Source organism: Podarcis erhardii (genome assembly GCF_964252035.2).
Source record: "Podarcis erhardii genome assembly, chromosome: 7".
NCBI classification, from domain to species: domain Eukaryota; kingdom Metazoa; phylum Chordata; class Lepidosauria; order Squamata; family Lacertidae; genus Podarcis; species Podarcis erhardii.
In genome coordinates, this window is record NC_138511.1 from 80,980,554 (window position 1) to 80,990,964 (window position 10,411).

At 44.7% G+C, this 10,411-nt stretch overlaps 1 protein-coding gene across 1 annotated transcript; it reads left to right on the top strand.

Annotated features, from left to right (window-relative positions):
* Positions 1-458: 458 nt before the first annotated feature.
* Positions 459-4,672, top strand: LOC309347745 (phospholipase A2 inhibitor and Ly6/PLAUR domain-containing protein-like; the record flags this gene model as incomplete). Its single annotated transcript, XM_081872516.1, has 3 exons — positions 459-594; positions 3,842-3,988; positions 4,494-4,672. The coding sequence occupies 3 exons, from the start codon at positions 459-461 to the stop codon at positions 4,670-4,672; spliced, it is 462 nt and encodes a 153-aa protein (XP_081728642.1).
* Between the last annotated feature and the right edge of the window lie 5,739 nt (positions 4,673-10,411).

Consider the following 10,411-nt stretch of genomic DNA (forward strand, 5'->3'; position numbering starts at 1 on the left):
AGGGTGATTTAGAAATGTGAAATAAAAGTGATTGCATATGGAAGGCAGGAAGGGGGATGGGAGGAAGTCAATGCTCAATTTGAGCAAACATACATATGATGAAGAAATTTTATTTGGCTCTTATAAAGGGAAAAATAAATTTTAATGAACATTATATTAAAATAGAAAAAGGAAGGAGCTCCAAGGTCCCTGTCACGAACAACAGGGACATAGGGTGGCTCAAATCGGGGAGAGGAACTGATGAGGAGGTGGCAGATCTTGCCTCCAAGGATCATACCACAGCTTCAAAGGCAGCAGCATCAGGCAATGCTTTTCTTGGTGGTCAGATCCCCTGCCCCTCTAGATCCTGTCACATAAGGTGACCATCAATCCTTGCCTCATGGGTGGACCAGCCCTATCTCCAGGACTAGTTATTTCCTATTCCAATTCTTCCTTTTATAGCACTTTTGGGGTCAACAATGGTTCTCAAGTCCTGCATCGATACAGAGTTGTGTGATGCAGACTATGCCAGTCTCTCCATAACCTCATCACTGTACACCCAGGTCAAGGTCTCCTGCTGCAAGACAGATATGTGCAACAGCGGACCTCCTGAAAGTAAGTATCATCATCAGGAAAGATGATTTCACAAAACTCAAGCAATGAGAGAGATCAAAGAAAGACAAACAAGTTTTTGGCAGTATCCTGATGTCAGGGACTGGCTAGACAAGGAGGAGTGGTGCCAGCCAGTCGCTCCAGGAGGTGCCTGAGGGTGACACCAGGAAAGATTTCAAACCTGATTCAGACTGGTGGGACAGGGAGGAGCCACTGACAGAGGGAACGAGCAGGGAAGCATTGGAGCCACAGTATGGGGGTGGCAGAAACTAATAGAACAAAATCCAAAATCCCAATAAGAATATTACCTGAACAACATGCAGCATCTATTAGCAAAAATTACAAGGGAGCATAACAGTTTTACCTTAGTGCTAGAAACACCCCTCCCCCTCACAGTTCCTCTCCTGCAGCAGCTTCTGGTATTTACATCCTATGCTTTCCTCCAAAACGCTTTAGCTCCTGCTCACCTTTTTAGCCTCAAAATATCCAGTGAAATAGGTTAAGCTGAGAGATGGTTCCTGGCCCCAGGCCACCCAGCAAGTGCCATGGCTACAGTGGAATTTGAACCCTGGTCTCCTAGATTCTAGTCCAATCCTCTAACCACTACACTTCACTGGTTCATTGGTTTCCCAGAGTTCTAGCCCCCAGACCTAGAGTGACCCATTTTCTTTGATGCATTTGCATTTGTAGAGATATTTTTTGTGGGACAGGCCCCTGTCCTTCTTGTATGGGAAGGAACTGATTTCTTTTAGGTTTGCATTCAGGGAATTAATATCTTCAGGTTAAAGGAAATGCTAAGAAAAATATAGTCGATGCAATGGGCTCCATTGCATGAAAACAGTTAATACGAAGTTTCAATCTGTAAGCCCCGGCTAGGCACCTGGCATACACCAGCTGCTGACGCAGGCCTGTATCACCATCCTTTTCAAACTAGAGACAGAAGCTAGAGTTGGGATTTGAACCAAGAACCCCAAAGCTGGAAGCTGTGCTGAGCTGGAGCCTGGCTTAGTGAGCTACCATGAATTGCAAACTGAGACCCTCAGGTGCAGAGGAAGATAGGAGTAACAGCACACCAGTCCTGCTCTTTGCTTGGTATCCGATAGTTTGTTCACAGGCTACAATAATGAATGTTTTTAGCTTGATCCAGTGTACCTCAATCTTATCAGGGACTTCTGAAAGCAGATGGTCCTTAAGAGTTGTTTGGAAGCAATCCCACTTAATGAGATCTTGAAGGGCTTGAGTGTTCAAGGGAACTGCCATCGGAGAGTCAGGTGGTGGAGGAGCTCAAGGAGGCTAGGAGACCCTCGGATGCAGAGGAAGGAACCAGCAGGGGGAGAGAGAGAGTTCCTGCAGAAACTCAGTCGGAGGGATGGCTCCAAGATACTTCCAGTGAAAACAGCGGGGAGGTCTCAGGACCTCCTCTGGGAACACCTACTCCTCGCAGGAAACTGTCACGCCGAGAATCCCGAAGGAGAGTTTCCGTTAAGGAACTCTTATGTTGGCGTAGATTCCGGAAACGCCCACTAACAGATTCTGCCAGCGATTGAGGGAGTCATGCTTAGATGGCTCCGCGCAAAAGGAGAGCTTTGAGACTTATTGCAAAGCTCTGAGGGATTCAGCTCTTACGCACAAGCAGCCCCTTATCCCATCACAATAGTCTAAGAGGTGCCAGTGGCTTGATCAAGGATGCTACCATGAAGTTTTAAATTTATTTTTCTGTCAAAAGAGTGTGTTGGTAATAACAAGGTTGTGCGCTGCACATATTGTCAAAAGTTAAAATCACCCAGGAGCATGAGTTTATTTTCCTTAGGCGTTTCTGATAGGACTGTATCCAGCTGAGAGTAAAATTTTTCTTTAATGCCTTCATTGGCATCCAGTGTTGGTGCATAAGCACTTATAATAGCAGCCTATTGGTTTTTGGTGAGCTTTATTTGGAGGGTTGAGAGTCACTCATTATTACTGTTAGAGACTTCTGACAGGAGCTTCACAAGATCGTTTTTGATAGTGTGCAAACCCACTCACCACGACAAGGTGATGATCCAGTGAGTGAGAAGGCAGTATGATACCTCTGGATTGGCCAGGCCTTCTACAAACATCCGCAACATGGGCTCCCGTCTTCGCCAACAGAACAGTACTTTCTAAGAGGATATTTGCATTATTTAACAACATAGAATAGTAAAAGAAAGATTGCAGATACAACAAAACCAAAAACCATGTATCAATAACAAGATTACTTGAACAGCATGCAGCATTCATGAGCAAATATTACAATGAAGCTTACCAGTTCTACCTTAGTCCTAGAAACATACCTCACATGATGTTACTCACAGTCCCTCTCCTGCAGCAGCTTCTGATATTTACAACCCTACTCTTTCCTTCAAAGAGCCCTCATGCTCTCCATTTTAGCCTCAAACACCCATGTAAAATAAGTCAGGCTAAGGGGCAGTATCTGGCCCCAGGTCACCCAGCAAGTGTTGTGGCTCAAGTACAGATTTGACCTCTGGTCTCCTCACACCCTTGTTCCTGATGTAGACCTTCACTCATCCCTCCTTCCTTGGTGGGAGGAGGCACTATTTTGTGGTTCACCTTAGCATTCCCAACACCCTAGTGTAAGCTTTTCTTGTAAACGCTATAACAACACTAGGACAAAGAATTGTGGGAGTGGTAGTTTCTTAAGGGTGCTGAGGGTTAATTGGAAAACCCCTATTCCCCTCACAGAGCTATGGATTAGCAAACAAACCCCACACAATAGCTCTTATTAGCTGGCATTTTTTCTTAGGTGAAATCATTATTTTACCAAAACTAAGCAAATGTTTTCCCAGAAGTGATTTTTAAGGATAAAACTACTAAGAGCTCTCTTTCTCTTTCCCACTCTAAGGAAGAGGGCCATTTTGTAGAATTTTATCATCGTTTGTGTGCATCTGTGGCCGCCATTTTGTCTCTCAGAATGCCCCCCAATGCTGCTCAGTGCTAAGCCCAATTGCTTAAAGTGGTATCCCTGTGCTTGAAATGTATGCTGTGAATGTGGCCCCAGTTAGAAATCTCTTGCACCATGCATTGATGTAGCCCTGGATGAATGGAGCATGGCTGAAGCACTCCACTTGCAAAAGTGCTAGAAGGTAGAACGCATCCATCTTGGAAGGGGAAGGAGAATTCCCACCCGTCATGTACAGCAAGTTGTGGTTTGCATCTGCAAAAGAAATACATTGACTAATTGCAATGTTGGTGTGGTGTGGTGATTGTTTTCCAGTGCCTGATACTGAGACAAGGGAGCCCAATGGGCTGGAGTGCCCGAGTTGTATCGCCATCTTTTCAGACACGTGTGAGGGCAGGAGGAACGTCAGCTGCAGAAATGAGGAGGACCAATGTTTCCACATTGGGGCTCGCATGAACTTCGGTGAGTCTTGCATGATGGAGTGCAGCTAATACCCCATCTGTAGTACACATTTATAGCATAGATTTTGTTAAATAAAAATTCATCTTTAAATTTGCACTTTAAATTGGAGGGGGAGGGGTAGGATGGAGACCCACAGGCCCAGGGGCCAAAGGCATTCCTCTAGGACTCTCTCTCTCTGGCCTTTGGGATCCACCTTGGCCACACCTCCTCTCCCTAGGCCACAAGCCCCACTTCATAGCCTACCTGTATGCTTCGGCCTGGCTGGATTGTTGCCCCTGAACTCTTGGTTACCTGGAGGGAGGACGGAGAGGGGGGTTTGAATGTATGTATAAAATAGCCTGCCGTGTAAAGGTGGATTTTACATATGTTTCCATTGGCATGTGGACCTCCCAGAACGTCACTCAGACTGGAAAAAGGCTCTTGGTCTGAGAAATGTTGCCCAATCTTCTGTTTGAGGGAGTGGGATTTGGATTCCAAAAATATATGTGTATGTTTTTCCCAACAGGGGGAACCCGCATCCCGGGCGCTATCCGAGGCTGTGGAACAGCTAGTTTGTGTGACTACACTGAGGGGTTGCTGGAGACTGATCTTGATTCATTAGGAATTGAGATCACTCAATTAGAGTGCACTGACGCAATGGGCGATGATGCCACAGAAGAACCCACCGTTTTGACTAGGGGTTGAAGAAGGAGTGGTCTCAGCCTGAGGACTCCCAGGCTTTCTTTCTAGAGGTCTAGAAGCTCCTCCTCAAAGACAGGCTGTATTTTACTTTCATGCACAAATGAGGTCATTGAATCATGCCCAAAATAAATATATATGGCAAATCATGTATGTTGTATCATTTTACCAAAAGGAATATTTGTTGGGGAAGATAATAGTGCTTGGAGATGGCAGATAGCTTTGGCCGCAGGCAGGGATGACTTTCAAGTCCAATTTGAATCAATAATTAGTCGACTTTAGGTGGTGCATCCCATTTCTCCGCTTAAGGTAAAATGGGGAGAAAAAAGAAATGGAAGGAAGATAAAGTCCCTACCTGAGAAGAATGGCAGAATTTGGGCTGCCTTGCTGTCAAGAGTGGTCTATCCCATTTCGCCACTAGAGGTAAAATGGGGAGTGCCACAGCAGATGTACTGCGCAACCCCTACCAAAGCTAATACTTCAGGAATTCTTTAAGAATCAATCAATGAGTACAGCATATTTTCTTATGCAAAACCATGTAAATATTCTAAGGTATTTACTTTAAAGTTTGTTGCGGCCTGTCCCTCTTGTACAAATTCAGATACTTCTCAAAGTGTCGTTTTGAAATTCCTGGGGAAGATTAATCAATCACAGTCCTATACTGGGACACATTTCAGTCATGTAATAGCTCAGACTGAATGTTGAGGCAGACAATTTGGCCTCACAGTTAGAGAGAGCCAGCAATCTTTGCCTCCATTTCTTAGGGGGACTCGGGGGTTTCTTCTGGTTTCACGAAAGTTTGAGTTAACTCTTTTTTAGTAAAAACACAATTTTCACAGAGTGTCAGGCCTGATGAATATAACAGCTCATTTCCTATGGGTTTCACTCCATGAAATCAGTTACCAAGACGAAAGATCCCCAAACACCTCACATCTGCCTAAGTCTCCTCTCCAGGGCTTTTTCGATGACTGAGACTGTGTGCAGCTGATCTCTCCTCCGCCCTTTCAATGCCCCTCCTGGGATTTTTTTTTTGGGGGGGGGAGAGAAGGGGAGTAGCCTGTTGCAGGAGGAGGAGGAGACACCTGCGACCAGAGGCACCAATCTGGGCCCCAGAATATGGGTGCCCACCACCCACAAGCACAACATGATGGTATGACATCACATAATGCCATCACCTGCTGGCCTTCAAGTAGAGATGTGTATTGATGCTCAGAAAAGTTGTATTTATTAGATATTATCCTCCCTTCCTCATGTTTGTAAGTTCAGCAGAGTGTATCCCCTTGCTGCTTAAAAAGTCTTTCCTCCCCGCCCCCTTAAAACAATAATCACACAGATTCTTGCTTGAAAAAGGTAAAGATAACATATACTCATTCAGAATACTTGTTGAAGAGTAACAGAAATCCTATATGGCGTGAACCGTCATCTTACTTGCCGAAGAAACTATTCTTTCGTTGTGGTAGGCAAACCTCCAGCAGCGAAATGCCAATAAGATAAGGAGGTAATAAATCCCTCGGGCTGGAGTCGAAGTCGGTGAAAGCTAAAGCTTAGTGCCAGATCCCCCTGACCCTTTGTTAGTCCACGTTTTTAGCCAGGAATCAAAGCAGGCAATCAATCACAGGAGCCGCTCCTTTAGGCATTTGTTGATGGGGGAGGCCAGCTTGGTCAGTAGCACAGCAACAAGCCAATAAAACGTTAACCAGTAGGCCTATCAGGTTGTGGATTCACTACCACCTGGAGCTGGAAGAGGAAGTGCCCACACCCTCAACAAATGGGGCACAGTGGGAGTGTCTTTCAGATTTCCTTCTAGGAACCATACAGGAAAATACTCAGAGGCCTTCAGCTCCGGTCATTTGCCTATTTAGCAAACATGCAGTGTTGGTTTCGCTGCATGGTAAATATCCCACACTGGCAGTCCCCTCAGAGAGCAGAGCACATCGTCCACAGGAGAGGCAAGGGAAGTCCGCCTTCTCATTCACCTCTCACCATGCCCAGTCACGCTACCTTTCACCAGGACTTCAGCGCCAACTCTCTGTTTTCATGGGGACAAGTAAGCAGGTGCATGTTGACAGAAGAGGAAGCAGAGGGAGGAAGAGGCATCATGGCATTTTATGTAGTCAAAATATAAATGCTAGTCTTCACACAATATACGCAAACATTTTCTGATGTCCCCCTTGTGATCCCAAACAGAAGAACAATGTACTACCTCCCCCCCCCCCATCTCCTAGGCCCTGTGGAGGGGCATGCAGTGGCTGCATTTGGCCCCCAGGTCAGCGATTCCCCACTCCTGGTATAGATTACTCAAGGCCTCCATAGTTTCCCAATTTTCTCTCTCCTTTTTCTTCCCTTACTCAGCCAAATGAACAGCTTGGTGATTTTAGAAAGAAATTGTGGAACCATGTTTCTTCAGCAAAAGTGCTGCACAGCGCCGCACGCATGCGCATAAAGGGTGCCTCAGGTTACGAAGATTTTGGGATATGGCCAGACCTCCGGAAAAGATCCCATTCGTAACCACTGTACTTCCTTCCATCTTTCTCAAATCCTACAGCATTCACTGCCATTGGCTGCCCACAAATTCTAGTGTTATGAGAAAGGAATAAAAGCTTTTCTCTGTCCTGTTGCACTAATGGCTTCCTGTGAACTGAAGGCTGACTAAAACTCAGTGGTGTAGGCACTTTGGGCTCACATTGCTCAGGAATCAGTGGAAATAGACATAAGCACCTTCAATGTGACCTAAACAAAATAAAAAAATTCCTTCCAGTAGCACCTTAAAGACCAACTAAGTTAGTTCTAGGTATGAGCTTTCGTGTGCATGCACACTTCTTCAGATACAGATGCACACGAAAGCTCATACCTAGAACTAACTTAGTTGGTCTTTAAGGTGCTACTGGAAGGAATTTTTTTATTTTGTTTTGACTATGGCAGACCAACACGGCTACCTATCTGTAACTTCAATGTGACCTGGCAGCAAATTGGCAACCTGTGCCACTGTCTCAGCAACAGAGTGACACGTAGGCAGTAGCCTGCTGCTATGAGCACTCTGGCTGTTGTGTTCTGCAATAGCTGCAGCTTCTGGACCTGATACAAAGACAGTCCCACTGCATACTGCCAATATCAAGTCTTTAGGTTACCAATGCATAAACCACTGTGTCTAGGCTGCCAAGCAATTGACCTATCTCCAAGACCCAGAAATCACTCATTCATAAGGCCTCCAGTTTTTCATGGTTCAAGCTCAGTTTGTTGGCTGTCCTGCACCATGGCATCCAAGAACCAATCCAGAGTTTCACTCCAAACTCCAATTGACTCTTCCCAACAGCTTCATATTGATGTTCAAGAGCCACTGCATACCCTCCAACATTCCTCAGATGAAAACATGGACATTTCTCACTCCACACAACTGACACACACCCCATTTTTGTCCCCCCATGCCCACATACAGCATCCTCTGTCAGAAGAATGGCAAGTTCCACAGCCACATCACGAACAGGATACAGCACGTACAGCCTGCACTGATCAAAGAAAACCCAATTTTATTTTATTTCATGCTTTGGTACATTTACAAAAAGAAAAGCATTAATTAATAAATAAATTTTAGAAGGTGGCAACATTAGACAAACACACACACACACATATATATACACACACACACAGTGGTACCTTGGGTTACATATGCTTCAGGTTACAGACACTGCTAACCCAGAAATATTACCTCGGTTTAAGAACTTTGCTTCAGGATGAGAACAGAAACCACGCAGCGGCGGCGCGGCGGCAGCAGAATGCTCCATTAGCTAAAATGATGCTTCAGGTTGAGAACAGTTTCAGGTTAAGAACGGACCTCCGGAACTAATTAAGTACGTAACCAGAGGTACCGCTATATGTGTGTGTTTGTGTGTGTGTGTGTGTGTGTGTGTGTGTGTGTGCATTGGGGGGGGGATCTAGACTCCTTGCACTTCCCCCCCATGCCGTCCAGGGAGGCTTTGCCCTCTCCCTGCCCCTCAGATCCAATGCATTATGTGGGGAAGGGCCTCAGTTGTACCAGCCTCTCCTCCTTTACCTTTGCCATCTCTGCATATAATAATAATAATAATAATAATAATAATAATAATAATAATAATAATAACAACAACAACAACAACAATTTAATAATCATTTATTGTTTATACCCCACCCATTTGGCTGGGTTTCCCCAGCCACTCTGGGTGGCTTCCAGCAGAATATTAAAGCACAATTCTAAGGCTTTCACCATCCATTCTTCCTTTCAGGGTATTCTCACAACTTTCCACTTCTTAGCATAAAAATCCCTTGCCACTATTGCTGCATACTGTATATAAATACAGCTGCATATATAAATAGAGTTTGTAATTTTGCTGACCAATATCCCCGGCCAGAAAGATTTTGGACTCTTGGAAAAGTCATGCCCCAAAAGACCTTGACCTCCCTACAGGTCTACCACATGTGACAGAATAACCCCTTGCAATTCTTACATTTCCAACATTTATTTGGTACATTCTTATACATTCAAGCTAAGTTCTTTAGAGTTAAATAACATCAGTACATCATCTTATAATAATTCCCTCTTATAATATGAAGAAGATGGTGAAGGAAGAGGACATGAGCCCAAAGTCACTCTCCCCACGCTCTCCATTGTAATTACCAACATCTGGGAGTCCCATTCTTCTTACAAGAAACAATGTGAAGAGCCTAAGCTTAGATTATATAGCAACATTATATATTACACAAATATATACATAATACTAACATTGCACCAAGAAACCTCTCCACAGATATCTGTGATGCTGCCACTCCCCCCCCCCCATTCCCAAAAAGCCAAAGTCCACATCATTCACACTGTCTTTGACTTTCATCACAAGTGAAGCAAAAGTAAATGACGTGGAGCTGAGCTTCTGTATATCCAGCCCCAGTAAAAGACAGTCCCTTAAATACGCTAGCTCCTCTGGACACAGACCTGCAATCCCCCCCCCCCACCTGCTCTTAAATGTAACAAACTTATTTTAAAGAGCAAGTGGACCAATTCTTTAGCCCAAAAACAAGTGCATTTAATGGGACAAAGGAAATCTAGATTGTGAGTCACTGTGGATTTTATTACTATATAACAACAAAGGAAACTGGACAGACACTTGTCTCCCCTTACCAAAAATAAATAAATTCGTGATTCTGACTATCAGAGAAATCTGGCAAAATTGCCGGGACTTCTGGAAATCTAATCCAATTTCACTGCTGAGCTTTGAATTCTGGAGTCACCTGATGGGGCTTCACTTCCTGGGTGGTGAAATTGAGGGTGCCACAGGTTAAAGGGGGGACATGTCCTTGGAGCTCTTGGAAGGGGGAAGAGATTGATTTACCCCAAATGCAACTGCATTTAATGGGAGTGAAGGGATCCAGGTCACTATGCATTTTATTACTGTACCAAAAAGGAAACTGTTGACAGACATTTGTCCCCCTTTCAAAAAAGTTCATGCTGTCAGGGAAACTGCCTTGGCTTCCAGAAACCTAATCCAATTTCAGGGCTGTAACCTGAGGGGACTTGTTTCCCCACATCCAGGATGGTGAAACTGACGCTGGCACAGATTAGGAGGGACGTGTCCTTGGAGTTCTTGGAAGGGGGAAGAGGGAAGAGATTTAATTGCTTTTCAACACTGTGCTTTATATTATGGTATAGCACAATTAGAATTCTGGCAATTTGTTGCACTGCCCTGAATCCATTGTTCCTTGGTGCTGGCAAAGTGC